Consider the following 24,044-nt stretch of genomic DNA (forward strand, 5'->3'; position numbering starts at 1 on the left):
AAAGTGAAGTGTATTGTATGTAATGGCCTACTTTTTATTTGCAGACCTCACCTAGGTTTTAAGTAGGGGGTATGCTAGAACCACTGCCAGCTTTTTAATGTTGTTGGTTCTCCTGTTTCATATTTTCCATGACTTCCTATGAGGTAGAAACTTGTCCCCAATACATGAATTGAGGGGAAACACTCAAATGAAGAATGGAAATGAAATCTGAAAGAGGTTCTAACCCTTTCCCATTTAATCCGTAACTAAGAAAAATTAGTTGTGGCTATAGATACACATTTAGCATTAATACCTCAAATACTGTACTCAAATGTGTGCATGAAATATATAGAAGAATTAAAAAAAACTATAATGCAAATGTAATAGAAATGGCCAAATTAGCTATGTAACACTCTTCATAGAGGTAACAGAAGTTGCAGCAAGTGTCTATTGTAGTGTTTATTGACAGAAGTAAGTTTTTTTTTTTTTTAAATATGTTCCACATAGGCAATTTACTTTCCATGACATTTACAAAGAAAGACTTCATGAAAGATGTATGGAAGGACAACATGTCAGATCGCACAGTAAACAGCACTGAGGACAAACATCAAGTAATCTTTTCCCAGTAGATCCTCTTACCTGCGTCATTTTCCACGTATTCACTGAAAATTGGTTTTGCAGTATTTCATCACCTTTATGAGAATTAAAGGTGGGTTTCAATTAACATAATTACTAGTAAATGTATCACATTGTTGCTTCAAAACATCACATGGGCTAGGCTGCATTATCACGGGTCATTTGTCTGCATTCTGGGACTTCTGCGGCAACAACCTACAGTTTTTTGTGGCAGGAATCCCAAGTGTTCCTGCTCATATGGCTGCTGTACCCATGCAAGTTAATGAACGGAGAAACCAGTGGTTCCTGCCACAAAAATCTGTAGGTTCTTGCCACAGGAATCCAAGAACACAGATAGATGCCCCATGTGAGTTTCTGTATGTGAAAGGTTTAGGTGGTTCCGTGAATGCTTACTGCTGTCTTAGTGGTGTCAGGACTTTATAACTTAAAGCGGAGGCCTAGGCAGATTTAAAAGACGCAAATTAATGTAGCCCTGTAATCATTTAATAAACCCTAAATGTATATTTAAATGGAGTGTAAGTACCCGAATTTGACCTGGTGTCTGCCTCGTGCTGTCCATGAACAGCAGGGCTGGAATGTGAGAGAAAGAGGTAATACAAAGCTCCAATCAGTTCAAGTGCTGACAAGAAGCATGATGATAGTAAGAGAAAGTAGCGTGACAGAGAGATGAGTTCATCACTCTGCTGCTTCTCCTTTTCCTGACCAATAACCGGCTGGGGCAAGTCCAGGATGACCTGGGCTCATAGGAAAATAGTGGAATAATGTTGGCCACCAGACTGAGGACATTGAGTGACAGAAAAAAGGTGCTGCGGGGAAATCTCTAGACTGAAGGTGAACATTGCAGCAAAAGCTGGTTTCATTTTTTTTTTTTTATTTAGTGCAAGGCTTGACAAATCCCAGACGCCAGGTTGCCAATGCGACTAGAAATTGCGCCCTGGGCTTTTGTCAGGTCGTTCACTGTCCCCCACCACTGCCGCCTCAGCTCTGCTCCTCCTGTTCTCCTCCCTGCTGGGAGCTCGCTGCATGCTACGGTCTGTGTCCTCTTTGATCCCCACTCTCTCCCCACCTGCATCAGCAGAGGCAGTGGGATCGGAAGGGGCACAGCCGGTGCCCAGCGGGGAGTGCCCCCCGTGCCCCTTCTTCGGATCAACTGCCTGCTGGTCTCTGATCCAGCGGCTGGCAGCAATAGCCAGCCTGCTATTGACTATTTTAAATTGCAGTAGCTAATAGTAAGCTGGCTATTGCGCCCACCCACTGCCTGCTTTCAATCAGCAGAGGAGAGAACCTGAATGAGAACTTTCTCCTTCGGGTCCCTCCTCTGCTGACCTTTACTATGGTCGGTGAACGTTCACTTTCCTAAGTGAACAGTCTCTACTCCTTTAGTAAATCAACTAAAAGGTGTTGACCCAGTGATATAAGCTCATGGTGGATGTGTGTTACCCAAAGAACATGGAAGGAACTCCTCCTGAGTTAGGGTCCTATCAGATGCGGCCCGGGAACTCCCTACCCACAGCTTGATATAAGCAAACAGGTGGGATGAAGTGATATCATTGACCTTATATAGCTACATGCCTACATTTGGTAAATTACATTAACCTAATATAGCTATGTGGCCATATTATGTAAATTAGGTCAACACAAGCATCCCGTCCCTTTGTTTACCTGCAGCTGCATGGCAGAGAATGTCCGGCCCGCAGGTGATTGAACAAGAAAGAGGCATGGGCATTTCCACCCAGAGATGCTCAGGTTCAGACCAGGTTCTGTCCAAACCTAAGCTCATCTCTACTTGCTATTCTTCTTCTACTCTCAAGGGCAATCAACCAGATCATCAAAAAAACTTCTCAATCCAAAACATAATTGCACAGTTGGCAGTTGCACCTCTCGTAAAATATGTTTACAATGGCACTGGTAGATTTTGCAGTAGACAGTGGCACCATACACCAGTGGACACCCTATATAACATCTGTGTAGGTAGAATGGTAGACAAGCAATCACATTGTTTATCTAGTTGTGATTTGTTTTTTATTACCCTGCAGAGAAATAAATCAGTTATACAAAACATGAACACATGTATCCTGTTTTATTTAATCAACTTTGTGCTAATCATATGAACTCTGACATTTAGCTTTAGAAAACTTAAATATACCTATGCATCAATAATCCATTGTTGACAGGACACCAATTTACAAAGAGTTCATGAAAATAAAATATGACCTGATTTATAAAGGGCAGATAAATATATAATTTAGGCAGATCAATGTTAGAATAATGATCATTTGTTTGCCCAGCTATGTTAGGAATAGAACCAAGTATTTACTCTTAAGGCTATGTCAGAGGTCATAAAGCTCCAATATTTGGAAGATTTACAAAAACATTAAACAGGTTGCCCAAAACCAGTCTAAGACTGCACTGAGTGCCAGAGCAAAATATATCTATGGGGCCCATTGTGCCAAGCTGAATAGATGATTAAAATGTGGACACTCAGAGGTGCCTGCCTATACATTCTTCATAAGTGCCCTGTGAGCCTTGAATTCTGCAGAATTTTAGAATGCAACTTCTTGGGGAAGTTGAACCTACTGTAGTCACTGAGGCTGTCTATCACAGTGATGGAAAAATGAAGAAATCAATGGCACTCCAAAGTTCAAAGCGTCATGTCTTCTTTATTGACATCATTAGAGTGGTCTCACAATGTGTGGCAACGTTTCAGAATCCAATCTGGTTCCTTCCTGAGGCAAACTTTTGGGAACCGAATATTGGGTTCCAAATTGTTTCCACACATTGTGAGACCACTCTAATGATGTCAATAAAGGAGACTTGACGCTTTGAACTTCGGAGTGCCAGTGATTTCTTAATTTTTCCATGGATTGATTGGCGGAGCCATGCTCTTTCACTGTTGCACCTGCCCATAAAAATGTTGTTGGGGGTTCTATCCCGTCAGGACTGCAATGGGATATGGACACATATCACAGTGATGGGACGCACAAAGGTTGGATTGATTAAACTAGCTCTCAATATCATGAGAAAGTGTTGGCATATACTGTAATTTCTGTCTATAAATCACTGACCATTACTTCCCTCTAGTGAGTGTACTGTGATGCCTATCTCTACTTAAAAACTGGAGAGGACGAGTCGATACAAGAAGCATGTGATATACTCCAGGTCATGGATATATTAATTGGCTTTTCAGTTAAAAAATTGACTTTTGGATTGTACAAATCAAGAGTAGATAATGCACTTCGTGCCTCATTGTACACCTGAGGATTGGGCCTCTGGTTTTGTTTTGCATAAACTACACTCAGGCATTAGTAAACTAGTACTTTGCAATTACTTGAAAGAGCCCCTGATAACTGGCATAGAGTTATATGGTAACAGCAACAGGTATACAGCTTCTGGATATTGAGGCAGGATACAGTTATATTAATACAGTTGTTGGTCCTGTTTCGACCATATGATTATCACAAGTAATCAGAACAAGTGAAATAAATAATTACCTCTCCATGCCACTTTTAAACATGTTATCCTTTAGATGCAATGATGTTTTGCTCCACCCAATCCTATGACGGTGTCTTCTTTTCCTGTTAGGATCAATGTGCAGCCATTTGCAATGAGCTACCCTAACCTCCCTATCAAACGCTATTCTTAAAGGAAATGTAAAGTCTTTTTGTTGTATTTTTTTCAGATATACAGTACATGTGAAATCAGTTTGATATAAATAAATTCATTAAAGTATTAATGTTGAAAAACCTTTTTGCTATATATAGTTTGTAATTATATATGCACACTGGGGGCAGCCATATTGCCCATTACATAAGCAGACTCTGCTTCCTGTTTTGTGGTGCTATACGGACTCCTTCTCACAACACAAACCTATATATCGGCCATTCCTCTGTCATTGATATCTTATCACAAAATTTCTGAGGAAGGCAGACAGACTGAATGGAAACTAAGTGATTATTTACTCTAATGGCTATTCTGCAGATCTTTTCATTTAACGAAATGCACACATCAAAAATGACCTTTAGGTAAAAACTGTAATAAAAACTCACTTCAAGTATGCCATACTTTCTCTTTTAGGATAAGTTTAGGCAGAAAGTGTACACAGACAGACGCCGTATATACTTAAAGTACATGCATGTGAAAATGAATGCATCATATAAGTAAACACTCTGCATCAGTAAAGACATTGACAGACGGCTTGGAAAAACTGTAATAAGCATTGAAATTTTCATAACCCCTTTCAGAGAGGTGTTTTGTTACAGGTTCACAAATCCTATCACATTGCTCTTAAGGATAACAATTAACTTAAAAGGTTACAAACAATGTCTTCATTTGAAAACATGTGAAGTGGAATAATTGTATGATATAGGACTAATGATTAAGTCCTTGGTGCAGCAGTCTTCATTTTGTATAAAAAGGAGTCAGCTCAGGCTAGATCTAAGCACTGCACTCCACTTCTTCTCTCTGGACTGACGGCTTACTTACAGTCCACCATGAAGACTGGAATTCTTGCCACGCTGCTGTTCATGGCTGCTGCCAGTTTACTTGTGGAAGGTATGAAGAGTGCCATTTGCTTAGGAGAACTAGTGCATGCTACAGAAGACTATTTAGGTTATCATGGTAGAGAATGCATACCTGAAACTGAAAAATAGGGATTAGGTCAATTAACTTTAAGAATGTCTGAGCACGTGTACACTAAGATAAATAATACTGTTTGATCAATAGGATAGGAATGTTGTATCATTAGTGCAACTTTTTGCTAAAAGTAACTTATGATAGGGTTTTTACATGCTTGATGTTCTATGGTGTGATCATTGTGTTTCATAAATAGATTTAGTCACCCACTATTGGCCCAATATAAAGTAATTCACTCAGTAGCCTTGCTATATACTGGTATAACTTCGTACAGACATGTTTGGTTTTAATTGAATTGAGTAGACTGAGAGACATGAGGATCAGCATTGCATAATTATTGTGCAGTACTACTAAGCAGGGTGCACGGCCTGCATATGTGAGTGATGAGCCATTTCCATATCTATTAAAGGGTTAGTCCACCGTTGATATTCTGTATTTTGGTAAAGGCTGGAGAATTAAACCACGAACCAGTTTCTAATATCTGTTAATGACTTTCTTGGTGAGATGCATGTATGCACTTAATTTCGTGGATCTGCATACATGCTTTGGCCTTTATAAGAGGGTTCCACTCCATTTTGGATTTGGATTATTATTTTATATTATGGGCAATGCTACAAGAGGAGCTAAACACACAAGTGAGCAGGAAAACACGAAACCTCCAGCTAACAGAAACTAAGTCAGGAATCCCGGCTGGGAGATCTTTCTGTTACAGTATCCAAGACATGTAAGAAGCCAGGGGGCTGACTTAACCCATAATATTCAACATATAACCAGAGTATCATTTTTGGTTGGACTGGCCTTTTAACAGCTTAAAAAAAACCACATTTCCAAATCATCATGTACAGCTTTATTTTATTTTTTTACATGGGAAAACGTTGGAACCTTTGTCAGGTTTTAATTGCCATCTTTGTCCCTGTTGAGGAGGAATTTCCTCCATTCTTGACTCAGTGATGATAGTTATGAAGGGTAAAGTAAAGGGTAATCTTTTAAATAGGGACACAGACAACAATTAAAGCACTTTATAGCTGGAAAGGGTTAGGAACTCTGAGTTTTTTTTATTGTTGTCAGTGGCCTTTTATCAGTGCCCTTGATTTCTGTCTTACAACACGCCACTGGGACATGAGATGAGGAAAGGTTTCCCCAACAGATATACAGAGACCACTACAGCCATAACAATGATTTTAACTTTTTCTCACACAATCTAAAAAAGGCTGTTTTAGGTGACATTTTTAAACAACAAACCAAATGTTTTTTCTATGTTTGATATTTTAGTAAATGCTGATGGTGACCAGATGTGCCCACATGAATACTACAAAAAGCATCCAGATATCTTTCATAAGACAATGAAGATGCTGAAAGAAAACGGAGGCTCTGTTGATTTCACTAAACTTCCCAACTGCTCAGAAAATCAGAAATGTCCAGAAAATAGGCTATGCTGCAAGTCTCCTTGTGGAATGAAATGTATGAGGCCAGTTACTGGTAAGTTTCAAAGCTCTGGGGTAAATGCAGACTGAATCATCCATTATAAGGTTAGGGTCACACTTTTTATTTCACAATGCATGTAGTTTCTACTTTGGAATAAAGTGCTTTTCAATGTTTGTTTTTTACATGCATTTTTTAGAAAGTGAGAATACCTCTTGTAGTGACATCTCTGTAAAACACTCCATTACCTTCCCCTCCAATTATCTCCATTACAGATTAATTTGTTTGTCAAAATGTAGCAAAAGTGCAGCTTGCAGCACTTTTATAAATGCACTGGATGAAAATGTGAAGCTGTGAACGATATTGAATAGAACATAATGGTACCCATATAGTAAAGATTTTGTGTGAAGGTTCACATGCAATTAACTGATATCTATGGTTAAAAAACGTATTATGCCTGATTACCCCCCTTGACTTTTCTATGCCATTAATACCTTTTTTTCCCTCCCTCCCCATTCCTCCCTCCCTCCCCACCCCTCTCTCCCTCCCCACTCCTCCCTTCCTCCCTCCCCACTCTTCCCTTCCTCCCTCCCCACTCCTCCCTCCCCACTCCTTCCTCCCTCCCCACTCCTTCCTCCCTCCCCACTCCTCCCTCCCCACTCCTTCCTCCCTCCCCACTCCTTCTTCCCCACTCCTCCCTCCAAAATCTCTGCCCTCACCTCCCTACATAGCTTTTTATGTAGCAGCTGGGGTAGAAGCAAAGGGGACTGCTATAGAGTGTCATCTGAGTGACAGGTCTGAGTCTTATGGGGCTCCTGACACCACATCCAAGATGGTGATACCCAAAAGGAGTTTTGGGGCTTTTGGATGTCTATACAAGGGAGGCTTTTACAGGTAAATAATATGCATAACATACATTAAATGCACATATAATCTTGTGGGAAGATTTTTGTTGAAAAGAATGGTCTGTCAACAGGGTCTGCAAGGGATGTTTTTATAAAACGTTTCCAAAGCAAAGAACAGTGTCCGAATTTTGATTTCACAGCAAATAATGGCCACCAGATGGAGCGGAGGAGCATAAAAAAATTCAACAGGAAGAATTAGATTTTCTTGTAATGACCACAGCCTCACAAACTCAATTGCAAAGATTCTACCACTAGAGTCCGAAGAAATATAGATGAAGTGTGCAGGTTTTGGGTGGATTGGCCTTTACTAATATACTTTACAAAATATGTTTAACTACCTCCGGGCCGGCCGTAGTAAAAAAAACGGCCGGCCGGGAGCTCTCTAGATCTGAGCGGGCGTCTTTAGACGTCCGCTCATACACCTCCCCGTCGAGCGTCGCTGGGCGCACGATCTCCCTCCGGTTCCCTCTCCTTTGCAAGCATGCGGAAGTGTTGTATATTACATCACTTCCGCGTTCTTGTCTCACTCTCCAGCTTCAGAAGCTGGAAAGAAGTTGATGGAGCAGATCTCTGCTTCATCAGCTTCTTTTGGGGGGTCCTAGGTGACATTAGGGGTCTTGGAGACCCCTGATGTCTCCATAAAGAGGACCTGTCACATATTTTGCTATCACATAGGGGGGTTTTATTAGCCCCCGTATGTGATAGCAATAAAGTTTATTGGGAAAAAAATAGAAAAAAAAATTAAAGTCCCCCCCCAAAAAAAATTTCAAGTTACACATTAAAAAGAATAAAAAAACAAAAAAATTTTTTAAAGTCCCCACCCATACATACACGCATGCAAACATGCGTCGGGGGCGCATATGTGCAAAAAAGACGATTGCGCTCATTACGCCGCACATGTTACATATCGCCTCGAACGTCGGAGTGAGAGCAATAATTCTAGGGCCATCAATCACTGATAATGCTAAACTGATGAGCGGTAGAAGCTTTTAAAGTGTCGCCTATGACCAATTTTGGGTGAGGTAGTTTTCTGCGATTTCGCAGGTGCGCGCAATTTTAAAGCTTGACATGTTTGTTGTCTATTTACCCGACGTGACCCCGACTTTTATATTTTACCAAAAATCTGGGTAATAATAAATGTTTCCTAACATAATATTTGTTTTTAAAACGTTTTTTCTTCAAAATTTTCAGTAATTTTTCCTAATTATAGTAAAAAATAAAACCCGTAGTGGTGATTAAATACCACCAAAAGAAAGCTCTCTGTGTCCCCAAAAAATGGTAAAAAATTCATTTCAGTACAGCGTTGCATGACGGAATAAATGTCAGTCAAAGTACCACAGCGCTGAACACTGAAAAATGGCCTGGTCAGGAAGGGGGTCTAAACACCTGGTCTTCAAGCAGTTAATGAAGCTATGGGTGGTTATTTTATAACACTAAGTATGCATCTTATGTTTTGTTTTCAGAGAAAAATGCAGAGGAGATACTACAGCTAATACATAAAGACATAGGGATCAAAGAACCCATGGAACCATATGGTAAGAATACATTGTATGTATGAATACTGGGTATGCATAACAAATTATTCAATACAGATGAGAAATTGTAAAGGTGTCCATGTGCATTAATTGGCCTTTTAGCTGACTACAGAAAAAATATTCCTATGGCCAATATTACCACCAATTCATCAAAATTTCTGATGTTCAATACCTACTACCAGATTAAGTTTATAAACATACCTCCTGGTAGTTGCGCTTCTCAGTTTCTTGTTTTGATTTTGAGGTATTTTCTGTAGTTGCTGATAGCCTGATAGATATTGTTAGCCTGAAAAAAGAAAACTAATGCAGCCACCACATCTAAAAAAAACGGTAGCCTGCAGTATATTACATTGTTGTTGTTTTTTATTTAGATTTTAAACATTTAACTTAAAGAAGAACTCTAGGAATTTTCTTTTTATTAACCCTTGCAGTGCGACTACCCCCACACTGCAAGGCTTAAGTGCGTGTTTGTATCTAGGTGCTAAAATATAAAAAATATACTCACCCAAAGCTCCAAGCCAGGCAACTGTTATAGCGCTCTCTCCAGCCTGTTTCCCCCTCCCCTGCAGCATTGGAATCTTCTTCAGCATCCTCATCTCTATACTAGGGATGCACCGATACCATTTTTTTGTATATGCGTACCGATATTTTGCTTTGGGTACTCGCCGATACCGAGTACCAATACCAGTGCTTTCACTGACATGGAGTCGGCTTCCCGTGCAATTAGTAAGCTGGGCTTCCCAGCCAATCAGCATCGAGTAATGACCCTCCTCCCGGCTTTCTGATTGGCCGGCAAGCCAGCTCCATGCTGATTGGCTGTTTAGCCGACTCAGTGCTGATTGGCCGGGAAGCTGGCCAATCAGCATGGAGCCGGGAAGCCAATCAAGACATTACTCGCCGCCCAGTTTCCTGATCACATGGGAAGCTGGCTCCATGTTCCCCCACAGCACTGCCGCTACCGGAAGTTCTGTTATCTGGGAAGGTATCGGAGCATTTGGGCGAGTACGAGTACTCACCCAAATACTTGGTATCAGCACCGATATCGGTATCGGTGCATCACAAGTCTATACACTATGTATAGCATGGGGCCTTAGACCATTGCAGACTAGGGGGAGCGACATCTGAAGGACCGGTCTAAGAAAAAGCCAGCTCGGAACTTCGGGTGAGTCTAACTTTTTTTTTTAAACCTATACACAAACGAGCATGTAAACCGCTGCAGTGAGGGGGAAGCCCCACTGCAAGCGTTAAGAAAGAAATTTCCTGGAGTTCTCTTTAACATTATTGCAACACAAAAACACAGAGGAAGCATGTGAAAGCATAAGTGCATATGAAACACATGCAAAAAGAGTGCATCCTAAATGCATACAGTATAATGCATGTATGTAAATACAGTAAACTCCCAGTTATCCAGCACCCACAGGGTTCGGCAGGTGTTGGCTAACTGTAGTTTCTGGTTGCTTGATAGTTAGTAGTAACTATGGAGCAACCCCCTCCCAGCAGCCTCATTCACCTGCCAGCTAGCTTTTGCAGCCGGCAGATGAATGTAAACAGCCAGGAGCAATATTCATCCAAGAAGAGCCGCACTCAATATTGCCTCTGTATGAATCCAAACTTTATTTAAGTCCATGTAATGGCATACACTATGTAAAGCTCCCCATAGCAAGAGAAACTTCCTCATGCATTTCACCCACAGGGTTTAATCATAGAGATAAGACTCTCACATTCCTTTGTCCAAGATAAAGAGACCAGCCCTCCTCCTTAATTGCATCCAAGTGTGGAGAGGGCTGCACCATCGTCAAATGTTCACGATTCAATACAATTCCTGGACACTGATTTTAAACATGAGATATCTTATATCTCTTGCTACAATTATAACATTTTGATACAGAAACAGATACACATAAAAAATGTATATACACGCACGCGCGTACACACACACGCACATATACATAGCACACTGCTATAGCAGGCTGGCTATTGAAACCCGCCCACTAAGCAGAGAAGCGCACCTGAGAGAGAAAGTTCTGCTCAGTGGACCGGTGCAATAGCAAGCCTGCTATTGGCTTTTTAAAATTGCAACAGCCAATAGCAGGCTGGCTATTGCTCACCGCTGTTTACATTCTGCTGCCAACCACGGTAGCTAGCCGCTGGCAAGCAGCGATAAAGAATTTTATTACTAACTAAATACATTCAGTTAGTTTCTAAGACATTTTTTTTAGTGAGCCCCAAGCAGCCGGCAGTTCTTTAGTGGGCATCAAATCACAGCAAAAAAAAAAAAAATAATTTGAGGACATATGTCAGATAATGGGGAGTTTACTGTATGGACCTTTCAGTAGTGTGCAACTACCAGACTTGCAACTATAAAACTTCCAAACCAGCCAGTCAATATCATGTATGCTTTTCTTCACCTAGAGTTCATACGCTATGAAAAAAATATTTGATGAGGTACGTTTTCAATTAATCTGTAATGCATTCATAAACTTTACACATATGGCAACTAGGTTATTGATAATATGTGATGGACAATCATTTAAATGGTGCAAAGAGAACTAGGATGTGGTACTATTATCTTTTTCTGGGTTTGTATCACCAGTGGAGACTGAAGAGGACAAGAAATTTGGGATGTGTCCCGAGAATTATCTCAGAACACACCCAGAGTTTAAAGAAAAAATGAAGGATGCCTGTAAAAACAAACATGATCACGATGGCCAGTGCAAAGGTGGCAAAGAATGTCCTGAAAAGCATAAGGGAAAACATGGCCACCTTTCTGCCAAGCCAGACTGTAGCGCAGATGGAGACTGTCAAGACCAGACGAGGTGCTGCCAGACCATGTGTGGAAAGAAATGCATGAAACCAGTATTTAGTAAGTACCCAGCAGGAACAGTTTCAAATAATGTGGCAACATCAGTTGTATAAAATGGCCTTTTCATGTTATAAAAGGCTCTTTACAACAATCACAGGTCCAGATTTGTAAGTAGATCACATAGGCAATATAAATAGAGGACTTATAGTGGATGAGGAAATTGGCCAAATAACATTCACTATGAAATATGCCCCCTGTCCCAGAGTATAACCTCTGTTTATCATAAAAGAATTAAACCAACATAGCCCTCCAAACATGGAGATATCTAGGACATGGGACATTCAAACCCATATAATATCATAAATCATTTTTATTATAGATCCAATAAATAGTTTTTAAAAAAACACAAAAATCTTCCACTAAAGATTAAAATGCTGGCACCACATTACAGAGCCGTAGCTAGCTCCACCTCCAGGGTGGCAGCGCGCATGTGCAGAATGCGCTGGTGGACAAATCCAAAATAGCAAAAAAAAGTTTGAAGAAACTAATGAAAACATTTTTGGTTTCTGTTCATTTTGTCCAAAACAAATTTGTAGTCTTTGCACATGTCTAATAATATGTGTGCATGTGTGTGTTTGTGGGGTTTTTTTTTTACTGTTAAGGGGGAGTTTGGGGAAATATTAGGGTCTAAACAGACCCCTGACCTTTTGAAATAGAAAAAGAAATTGCCAACCTGAGTGTTGAAGCCAGCAGGGGGGGGCAGATAAGGGATCACTGAAGCCAGCGGGGGGCAGAGAAGGGAGCGTTGTCACTTCAGGATTGCCGAGCAGTGAGGAGACAAATAGCCTCTGGGTGTCAGATCCAGGTGGGGCGTCTCTCTCCCTCTCTCCTCACCGCTACGCCATCCTGAATGACAGCTACCTCCTCTGCCCCCCCCCCCCCCCACGCCAGCGGCAGCGCTCTATTTCTCATCAGATCCCTGCTGCCTCTGCCCATACAGGCGGGGGAGAGCAGCGGGGATCCGAGGAGAAGCTGGAGCCTGTGCCGCCCCTCTTCTCCCTGCCAAGGTGCAGCTGTGTTGGCCACCTAGCGCCCCTGTTGCTATGGTGCCCTGTGCTTGCCATGGCAACAGGAGCGAGGGCACACAGCCAGGCTGGCCCTGGCTACGCCCCCTCTCAGCTGCACATGAGGCGAGTGCCTCACTCGCCCCATGGTAACTACAGCCCTGCCACATTATATTGTATAATACATTGATGCTTAGAGACTTGTACATGATCCCAAGCAAAATTCTGTTTTAAATGAAGGAAGGAGGACATTAGTTCATCATATAAATTTGTTATAAACTTTCTTCATTATTAGGGTATACCATGAATAAACGTATTAATCATGTATATATTCCATTCATGTGCACATGATTCGATTCCTCACAAAGGATTATATTTTCAATATGCTTCCAATCCTTAAACATAGCAGCCAGTACGAATCAAAACACTTGAAACAGTACTTCTCAAATTAGAACTTAAATAATGCCATGTTGTGTTGTAGGCATCTATATCAAAATCGTTCTGGTGAGTACCAGTGTTTTAATCTTTAGTGGAAGATTCTAGTGGGTTTTTTTAAAACTATTTATGGTTCAGATTATATACACGGAGGTGATGGTTTTTGTTTATGTTCATACTTAGTGGATCTATAATAAAAATTATTTATGATATTATATGGGTTTGAATGTCCCTTGTCCCAGATATCTCCATGTTTGGAGGGTGATGTTGGTTTAAAGGAGAACTATGAGGTGAGTGCTTTTCACTCACCTCAAAGTTCTAGCCGACCTGTGACAATGAGACTGTCACAGGTCGGCTCAGTAGATCGGGAGGTGAGCAAACACATACCGGCGTTCGCTCACTTCTCGATCCTGTCACGGCACAGAGCCGTGACAGGGGAGAGGCTGGATTCCTCCCTCCCCACTCCGATCCTCTAGCGCTGACTGGTGGAACGAATGGGAGAGGGGGCGGGTACAGCTGGCTCTGCCTCTAGATAAGCAGAGTGAGCTGTCACTCACACAGCTGGGTGGATCTTGAAAGTATTGTCGGGATGCGTAGAGATAATTGTCAGGATCCGCTTCAGCTGCAGCGTCCCAGTATACTGCGAGCTGTAGCTCGCAGTATACTGTGGCATCTCAGTATACCGCGAACTGTAGCTCGCGGTTATACTGAGCTTAGGGTGACGGGAGGATGCTAGATTGTGTCCTCCCGTTACCCTAAGGAGAACTATGGGGAAAAGCCTTAACCCCATAGTTCTCCTTTAATTTTTATAGAGATCATATAGACCTCTGCTTGAGGTGGCCGATTATTTGATGATACTTCTGTAAGAGAAGGCTTTACTAAGCATTGCAGCCTCTTCCCAATCCTAATATCCTAACAATTTTAATATGAAGAACTGGTCTGAGAAAACAAGTCCCGTGAAGTTTGTCCACATGTTATCACAGAACATTTATAGCAGTTTGTTGAGAGAAGAAATGCCATAGTGAGCAACCTCACTACCACTTGTGATGCAGCACCATCATGACTACCATACATAGTACATTGCCTCCAAACCTACCACAACCATCTCCTTCATTCTATCAAATTCCCTCTACTACGCCCTAGTGTTTCCTGCCTTTGTATACACTAGGGAAAAGAATGCAGCAATGTCCTGTCTTACTGTGCTCTGATATTCCTATTCCTTCACACAATAGAGAAAAGAGGTAAGACCATTGGCACTTCTGCTGGATATATCTTTCAAGTTCATTTTACGGGACCACCCTCAAAACCACAGATATCTGTCCACACAGTTTCATTAACCTCCTAAAAAGTAAATCAAAATAAATTTCTTAGCGCTCTCAGGACATAATACACTTACTGTTATATTCCCTCTTACTTTACTGCAGGCTTTTCACCTTTGTACAATATACAAGGAAACAACAGACCTTAACCTTTGAAGTGTAGCCACCTCCCATTGCTCAGGAATCCACACATACCAAAACTTTTTTTTTTGTTTTTGTTTTAATAAAGGGCTCCATCAGAAAGTTTTCCCTTTAAGGCAAAGTTCACTTTAAAATAAATAAATAATAAATGCACACACATTCATAAGAGAAAAAAAATTGCATTTATTGCATTTTTGCACTGGAGCCTGTAAAGCATTGCAACTATGATTTGTAGATCACATGTGTAATGCTCTGGCTCCTGCAGACCCCTTCTACCATCCCCTATCAGTACCGAAGTGTGGACTTTCAGCTGATGAGAGCCAATATAAATGAACAACAAGTGATATCACCGCACATGTTCTTCATTGAGAACTTCAAGTCCTTCTGCCATGGTAGTTTCTATTTTCACAGATCCTGTCAGCCTGCAGGGAGAAGAACATGGTTTGAAAGATAAACTTAGCCCTAAACTTTCTGTAAAACTTTAACCTTTCGGTTAAAAAATAACATAAGAAGTATAACCAAAATAAAACCTTAGTTCCAAAGAGCATCTTCATTTTACATATTTCACATAGTACATAGTATTTGTATTCTGAGAAGATACACTAAAGAATTGGCTTGTTTCTTTGAATTTTTCAGCTGAAGAAGATTATAAGAAGTCAGTCTTTGGGGATAAGAAAAATGACAGGTCGAAACGAGATCTGGAACAACAAGAAGATGGATCCAACAGAGCCCCTGGAGAAGAACTAGATCATGATAAATGCATATGTGAATCAAAAGAGCATGGCAAAGGCCATGAAGAAAATATGGAGGAAGGAGCTGAGCATGGGAAGGACAAAGGGAAAAAGCATGGCAAAGGGAAAAAGCATTGCAAGTGTCATGGGAAAGGAAAAGAGCATGGCAAAGGAGCCGAGAAAGACGAGGAACAGGGTAAAGGCCTAGAGCATGGCAAAGGAGCTAAGCATGGAAAGGGCCATGGGAAAGGACTAGAGCATGGCAAAGGAGCTAAGCATGGCAAGGGCCATGGGAAAGGACTAGAGCATGGCAAAGGAGCTAAGCATGGCAAGGGTAATGATAATGAACTAGAAAATGATGGTCAGAAAAATGAAGGCAAGGTTGAAGAGGTAGCTGAACATTTAAGAGAAAAACGGTTTGCTCATAATCGTGAAACTAACAATGAAGACGGACAAGAATCAGAGTCACAACCAGGGAAAGGAGAGGGGGGGAAAAAAGGGAAAGGCAAACAAAAGGGCAAAGGGAAAGATAAAAAGAAGCAAGGAAAAGGAAAAGGAAAAGGAAAAGGAGGCGCTAATGAAAATTAAAATTAACTGAAGGAATAATTTATGTCCTAAAGACATGTAGCACATACACTTACTTATGTAGAGAAAACAAATGCAAGCAATAAAATGTTTAAAACATCAATGTTTGTTGTTGTTTTGTTGCTTAATATGGTACCACCTGTCATATAAAATGTTTATCAATGTATTGATCAATTATATACATTTCATGTGTGTTTATTATGTTTCACTTTTAAAATATTAGAATATAGTTATTACAGACACTATCATTAACATAGTCATATAATTAGTCAGAAGTTCATCCAGAAGACAAAAATAGAATGAAGAACTTGCATTCCCAGAACCCGTAAAGTGGTAAAGTGTATACAAAGCCATAAATGTGTCTTTGTTTGGTCTTAGATAGATTAGGGAAGATATAAAACCAGTTTTATTCATGCTGTCTGTGCTCCCATTACCTTCTGTTGTCACAAAAAAAAAATCTCTCCAAAGTGAAGAGAATTCCTATTTTAGAGATGTAGGGATGTAGTGTGTTTGCTAAATTCTTTTCTGCATGTTTGGCATTTCTGTAGTCATGGGTGTATTGCAGAGCAAATACAGGCATATTTCACTCAGCAGAAAATGCACATGTATTTGCGACTCTCAGGAGCCTTGGCTGCTGTGGTTTTCTGTCCATAGTAATGTATGGACAGAAAACCCGGGTACACAGGTGTATTCACGCAAATGCCACCACTTGCATCTCCACATGCACGGGGGTACGTTTACAAACGTGTAAACTTGGGTGTGGTATTTATGTATGACTGTGCAGTCCAATATGTACCAGAGTTTGACCTACTCAATAATAAGCAATCTGTTACAGACCTGTTTAGACCTTTTATTTCAAATCACAGTCCGTGTGAGGACACTTGTGCAGAGGGGTGTGACTATTACTCAGCTCTGCCAACATTGAGTGCTGCATTGTGAGGGCAGAAGCCGTTATTTTTACTGAAAGAAAAAAGACATTGTAAGGCATTCCCAAGCAAAAATCAGTTCACAAATCATAACGAGAGGAGGTACAGGATAGTTGGTCTTTAAGCAACCACGCAGCACAAGCACAGTTGTCATTAACAATATACAGTGATTCCGATAACCTATTACTGTGTACATAACCTTAAGAAGGAAAGTACAACAAAATACCAGTTTAATTAATGGTGTTTTTATTACAAAGAATTATCAAGGTTACAAGTTTGTGAGCAATTTCCCTTGCCAGAGCATTTTTATTAAACAAAACAAAAAAAACACAAAGAAAAAAAGCTACTTTATGTAACATAGCGAGTCATGTTCTTTTCACATATCCATTTGTTGGGGTTAGAACAGCTTTCAGCTGACATGTCTCTTCCAAAGGTGGCACACTTCTGTTCTTCAGATGTGATAGATCTAGATACAAATGAGTAAAATATATGATAGGCATGAAACACATTAAAAGGTTATCAAAAATGTTCAGATTTCTTATCAGTGATGGTCCCTTACCATAATATATTATTTTTCCTATTTTTTGATACCTGGATATACTCTTTTTTGATTATTTTTCATGTACATGCATATTCATATATGTCTTCATGTCACCTCACTGGATCATACAAGAGGGTAGAGCTTCTCCATGTTTCTCTGATAGAAAAGACAAAAAATACAGAAGCGCACTAACAAGTGGTGACTGAGCAAGGAAAGGTAAAGGAATAATGGAAAAAAGACTTACCAATTCCCAATTTATACACACTTTGTCGCTGATAACGCGCTAGTACCCACACCCTGGTAAGTCTTTTTTCCATTATTCCTTTACCTTTCCTTGCTCAGTCACCACTTGTTAGTGCGCTTCTGTATTTTTTGTCTTTTCTATCAGTAAAACGCTGGACACCCCGGTCCGCAATTTTAGGAGCCGCACACCAAGTACTGTAACCGATATTTCTTTGCCCTCACCCCAGGGGCAGCGCTGCAGTAGAGGACATTCCTCCCAATTTTTTTCGTTCTCCATGTTTCTCAACTGCTCCCACATGAAGCTGGATATAAACAAAAGCTGAACTATGCCCATCAGATCTTGGTAAGTACAGATCTGCAGTTGGGGGAAGGTAGAATCATTTAGGTCAGTAGTGGGGGGTTCAAAAAAGATAAGTGCACTCATTTATTAAATGTCTAGTATTACATTGCTTGTGCTGTCAGCTTGCACATTTGCCTATTGTTAGATTATATGCAACTATTTGAGGTGTTTGCAATGTTCGTGGATAAATGGTTAAAAACTACTCTAAAATTTTCCTTTTCCCGTGGTCAGCATCCCATTGAGGCAATTTGCATTCACTTAGTGTCCTGGAAACACAACAGGAAGTGAAATAATATCTCCCCAAAGTGGGAAGAAGCTCTATTTTTAGCTAAACGTGTTGTGTAGTTAACACTTTAGCCATCTTAATAACTACATTATTGTGGCTTCGAAATGCATGGGTATGCCGTACTGTGCCTCACTTGCAAATATTGGCAAATCCAGAAGGTATAACAAAATCCTGCCTTGTCTGTGTACATATCATCCAGCATGCTTAAAAATACTGTATCAGCAGATTATCCAATTTTTCACAAAATATTTTTAGCAACCAATGAATAATAAACCTGCAGGAGTGCCAGCAAACCTAAATGTTTCATCAAATCTTGTATGACCTGCCTTATTTATGAATTTGCTTTGATATCCAATAAACTTACGGTTCTTTATGATATATTCCACCAGTCTCCCATCTCCACTGTGATGTGTGTTTCCTAAGACCAACCCAAAAGTGACCATTCTTCAAGGAAACTTGTTCAGAAATGAATTTCTATAAAGTAACACATTAACATCTATAACTATATGGTAATAGGTGGAATAAGCCAAGAGATAGCTAATGGATTTATCAGGCAACACAAAGGGAAGAGCAATAGAGCAGCAGAGTGATCCGTTGACAGAAATACAGTGTTTACACACAACATGTTTAATCATTGGTAAAATGAGTGGAAATTAATTCCACGTCACGCTACTGTGATACAGTGCATTAAATATGTAAAACGTGTTGCAGTTTGACAACAATAAGACACAAAGATGCAAACATTATAATTTTCAACCCCTGTGACTTCAGAAACATGAATTGATTTATTCTTTTACTAGGGAAGGTTAAAATGTGGAAGGCATTTTGCATCATTGCATACTACACAGGAACATTGACAAGCTGTATTATACTTTAATTTGTGGTCCGAGCCTTATCAAGTAAGTGACACCCCGCCACCCCCCGCCCCATGGCCTGTGGTGTGCCTTGGCCTTCTCAGGTCAGTATGCCTAAAAGGGGGCATACCCTGAATGTAAATGAAATGAATGAATGAAAGCAAGGGGAATGGGCGGGCGGGGACGTTCGTGACCCTCCGACGTAATTCCCTGTGAGCCGTGCCGTCTTTAAAGGCACAGGCTCCTCCCACAAATCCAGGCTAGCCTGCGGCCAGCCTTCAAACATGTGCACTAGCACATCTGCAAAGTATAATGTTGCAAATGAGGCATTGCTTAGTAAGGGGGTAAGATCGTGCTACCAAGCAATGAGAAATCTAAAGTGTAGCTGAGCTCTATAGTGTGACTCTGACCAGTTCAGTCTATCTTTATGCAGTAAATAACATTTCTATGAACAATTGCTACATTGTAAAATGGGTTGCAAAGTTTAAAAAAAACATTCTGGTCACCCCATTACATCTTAGGCATATAGAAGATGTTCTTTTTATTACTTAGTTTTGTTACTTTTGGGTAGAGAATGAAGGGGATAGACTGTTTAAAATTATATTAGTTTGCAGCCTGAATGGGAAGATCTACATAATTGTTCTTCTATCAGTGTACATCTGGAGAGGGTGTGAGGGGACACAGATCAGGGACGTACACAAAATGTTATTTCTTATTTGGGATACACAAAAGCGTTTTTTATATTGAACAGTAGTCTTTATGGCCTATAGTAGGCTAAAAAAATAACAGAGCCTATCAGGACATTTGATATTTCTTCTGACCCTAAATGAACTGCCATATCACACCTCTTCTTCAAGGTTTTCCATGCAAAGGATGTCTGCATTTGTCCGTTGACAGTTCTCTCTGCTTGAAGACCAGTTATTTCTTTCTTCTGAAAAGAAGTAGCATTTACTGCTAAATGACACCCAGTTTAAAGGACAGAGCTCGCACACCTTACCTGTAAAAAAACAAGTCATTTTAGTCTTCTGGTTCGTATGCAGGCATTTATTGAGAACCTGTTTTCCTTGTGCACTTTCCTGCAGAAACCATGTGGATTTTAGTGCATGGAAAAAAAATCTGAACAGAAATCCATATAATCTGTGTGGCCGGTTGACATCTATGTACTGCAGTGTGTTTTTTAAGGGAAACATTAAAGTGACACTAAACTCGAGAACTATGAGGCAAGTGAAAAACACTCAGCCTCATGGTTCTAGCCGACCTGTGACAATTAAACTGTCACACGTCAGCTCAATAGATCGGGAAGTGAGCGAACACATACCGTCACTCGCTCACTTCTCGATCCTGTCCCTGCAGAGAGCCGTGACTGTCACTCACGGCTCTTTGCAGGGATTCCCCCCTCCCCTGTCCGATCCTCCAGCGCTGACTGGTGGAACAGACATGGAGGGGACGGGTACAGCTGGCTCTGCCTCTAGATAGGCAGAGCCAGCTGTCAAACGAGCAGCTGGATGGATCCAGACAGTAATGTCGTGATCCATCACGGCTGCAGCGTCTCAGTATACCGCGGTATACTGAGCTTAGGGTGACGGGAAGACGCTAGTTTGTGTCCTCCCGTTACCCCTAGGAGAATTATGGGGAAAAGCACTGACCCCATAGTTCTCCTTTAAATCTTAAAAATGTATTCAAGTAACTTAACTATCAACCAAAATGTATCTTATTAGTGTATCACTCGGCTGTAGATCCTCAAATCAACCATGAATCCATGCCGACACTGTCCTTCCTTCTTGAGGGTGGCTACTTTTGTTCCCCATGTTCCCTGTGTATATTGTAAAGTAGCCACCGCTCCAAGCTAACTCCCGTGATGGACTACAACCTCAATACAAATTATTAAACTAAACATGTGATTGTAGTCCGTCACAGGAGATTTACAACACACACAGGGACCATGGGGAACAAAAGTAGGCACCCTCCAGAAGGAAGGACAGTGTCACTACCAATTCAGAGATGAGTTAAGAATCTACAGCCAAGTGATACACAAATAAGCTACATTTTTGTTGATAGTTAAGTCACGTGAATACATTTTTAAGATTTACCTCCCCAGTTTAGTGTCACTTTAAAGTAGAATTGAAAACAAAACTTTTTTTTAGTTTTGGGGAAAGTAAGGGGAGTTATCACCTCCTATCAGTTTTTTTTTGCCAACTGTGTCCTATTGGGGAGATAGCCACAACCCGAAGCCAGAGGAAATCTCTCCAAAGTGAAGGAAATATCTGTTGGTCAATAGGGTCACCAGAACTAGTGTCCACATTGGAAGAGTTCCCATCTATTCTAGTTCTGGTAACAACCCAAAATGTGGGATTTTCTTTCACTTTTAGTGATAACATTCACCAGGATAAATAGAGGAGGTGAATCTCCCAAACGGAGACATAGGCAGCAGGAAATACCTGACAGTTGTTCTAATTCCTCTCCACTCCACTACATTCAAAACAGAAAAAGAAGTTTGGACTTCAATTGAACTTTGAGGCCCATTCAAATTTACATTTGTTCCTACCACATGCAGTGCAATGTGTATATTTCCCTAAAGATGTCATTTTCGGTAAAGCCTGGTCCTTGGCTTACCTGTGGTAGCACATAGGTCTAATCTTTTTGCTTCTGAACTGATTTTCAGTCCTAACATCAGACAATTTTAATTTTGGATTGAGTGAGGAATAATACAATTTTCAGGTTGTCAGGTTTTCATATTTAGCTAAACTACTGGAATGAGCTAAAGAAAGTCCAGTAAGTGTATTCACTTATAATGTAATTGGTTAACTCAGATTATTGCCTTACCTGTGGCAGCACACAGGTCCGCCATCACGACAAAAGCATCATAGTGTTTCGAGATAAAGTTCTGATCTGTTGGAGTTCTGTTGTTGCTATTTGGCAAGGATGGAACATAATCCGGAAGAGTATTACAGGGCATCTTCCAAACTAACAGCAGTATATAAACACATATTTAGGTTAACTCATTCATGAATAATTGTTTAATAACATGACTTCTCTAAGACATTCTCAGATTAATAATAATATGTATATCGCAAACCTTCCATTATTATTTATTACCCATGCCTTTACTGTAAGGAGCATTTATACTCCTGTAAACATGTTGTTTAGAATGTACAGTATATGCTTATGCTATACTATATTAATCAATTAAGATGTCCTGCATCTCCCCTTCCACTGTTCCCCCACTTCCTTCCTTTTCCTTAAAATAAAATAAAACGTATATATACACACATACGTCTCAGTATACCGCGAGCTGCAGCTCGCGGTATACTGAGCTTAGGGTGACGGGAGGATGCTAATTTGTGTCCTGCCGTTACCCTAAGGAAAACTATGGGGAAAAGCCATAACCCCATAGTTCTCCTTTAATCACTGATAACACTAAACTGATGAACAGTAAAATTGTTTTAATCGTCGCCTATGGGCTCTTTTTGAAATTTTTGCGGGCGCACGTAATTTTAAGGCTTGACATGTTTGGTGTCTATTTACCCGACGTGACCCTGACTTTTATGTTTTACTAAAAATATGGGTAAGAAGAAATGTTTTAATATATATACCTTACCTATAATATACATTACCTATAATAATTATAATAGCTATTTCCACCACCTTCAAAATAACAACCAATGAAAACAAGGCTGTAGGTTGACGATGTAAGTGGTGTGGATCTGAACAGTAAGGAAATAAAATAATATTAGTTTTGTGTATAAGGCTGAATTTAGATGGGTTTCATCACAATAGGCAAACAGAAATAGAAGAGTAATTCTATTAGAAGAAATAGAAGTAGGGGGGTCATAGGTTTAAATCTTGTAACTGGTTTCTTTTTGAAGTAAGCATTCTTTGAAACTTCTGAAATTGTAAAATTATTCCAGTTTTCCTTATTTTAAGCAACAAGAGAACACCACCGTGCACCAACATAGTGTGGAGTTCTGATTTAATAGATTTACAGTATAACAGCTTATCTAATGCTGGGAGTCAAGGTGCTATTATTCCCCCCAGCCAGCGCATAGCTGTGTAATCTCAGGCCAGGATGTCGCACCCTGCAGCTCTACATGATACAACCAGGCCCTGTCTTGTCGATTCTCTTGGATGCCATCGATCATCCAAGAGATTGTATGTGGTGCGCAGTGGTGTATGCTGGCGCATAGTGGGGTTCTCTTGTTTGTTTTTTAGTGCCCAAAGTATTCCCCCAGACAACACACTGCAAGACAAGGTTGGGAAAAGAAGTTCTATAGTACTTACTTATTTTTCTTACAAAAACAAAAATTGAATACATACAATTGTAGAGAAGTGGACCTTTCTTTGGAATCAATAGTGATCATTCAATTTGCTGACAGTTTTTTTTAAATCTCTTGGTGAAAAATCTGTACCTGAGTTTATTGTTCTTCACACCTGCTGTGGCTATTTTGAGAGATTTCCACTTTCTCTGTTGGCTTTATAATTTATTTTATTTTGGAGAATGTAACAGGAGAAACTAGAACACACAAAATTGGGCAAAAACACCCAAACTTGGTGGTGGACAGGTTCTGATTGGAACTTAAATATCACTTTTTGGTAGATCAATTCCTTAACAATAGTTGGGGCCAGTGACTGTATCATTTTCTAATAAGAGGAATGTTAAGACATGGTTT

At 40.3% G+C, this 24,044-nt stretch overlaps 1 protein-coding gene across 1 annotated transcript; it reads right to left on the reverse strand.

Annotated features, from left to right (window-relative positions):
* Positions 1 to 17,461: 17,461 nt before the first annotated feature.
* Positions 17,462 to 22,225, reverse strand: LOC108804776 (C-type lectin domain family 2 member B-like). The gene is made up of 4 exons (XM_018576656.1): positions 22,201 to 22,225; positions 20,223 to 20,374; positions 18,888 to 18,997; positions 17,462 to 17,579 (listed from the first exon to the last, which is right to left on the reverse strand). The coding sequence occupies exons 1-4, from the start codon at positions 22,223 to 22,225 to the stop codon at positions 17,462 to 17,464; spliced, it is 405 nt and encodes a 134-aa protein (XP_018432158.1).
* Between the last annotated feature and the right edge of the window lie 1,819 nt (positions 22,226 to 24,044).

The sequence above is a fragment of the Nanorana parkeri genome, unplaced genomic scaffold (assembly GCF_000935625.1).
Source record: "Nanorana parkeri isolate BGI_ZX_2015 unplaced genomic scaffold, ASM93562v1 scaffold73, whole genome shotgun sequence".
NCBI classification, from domain to species: domain Eukaryota; kingdom Metazoa; phylum Chordata; class Amphibia; order Anura; family Dicroglossidae; genus Nanorana; species Nanorana parkeri.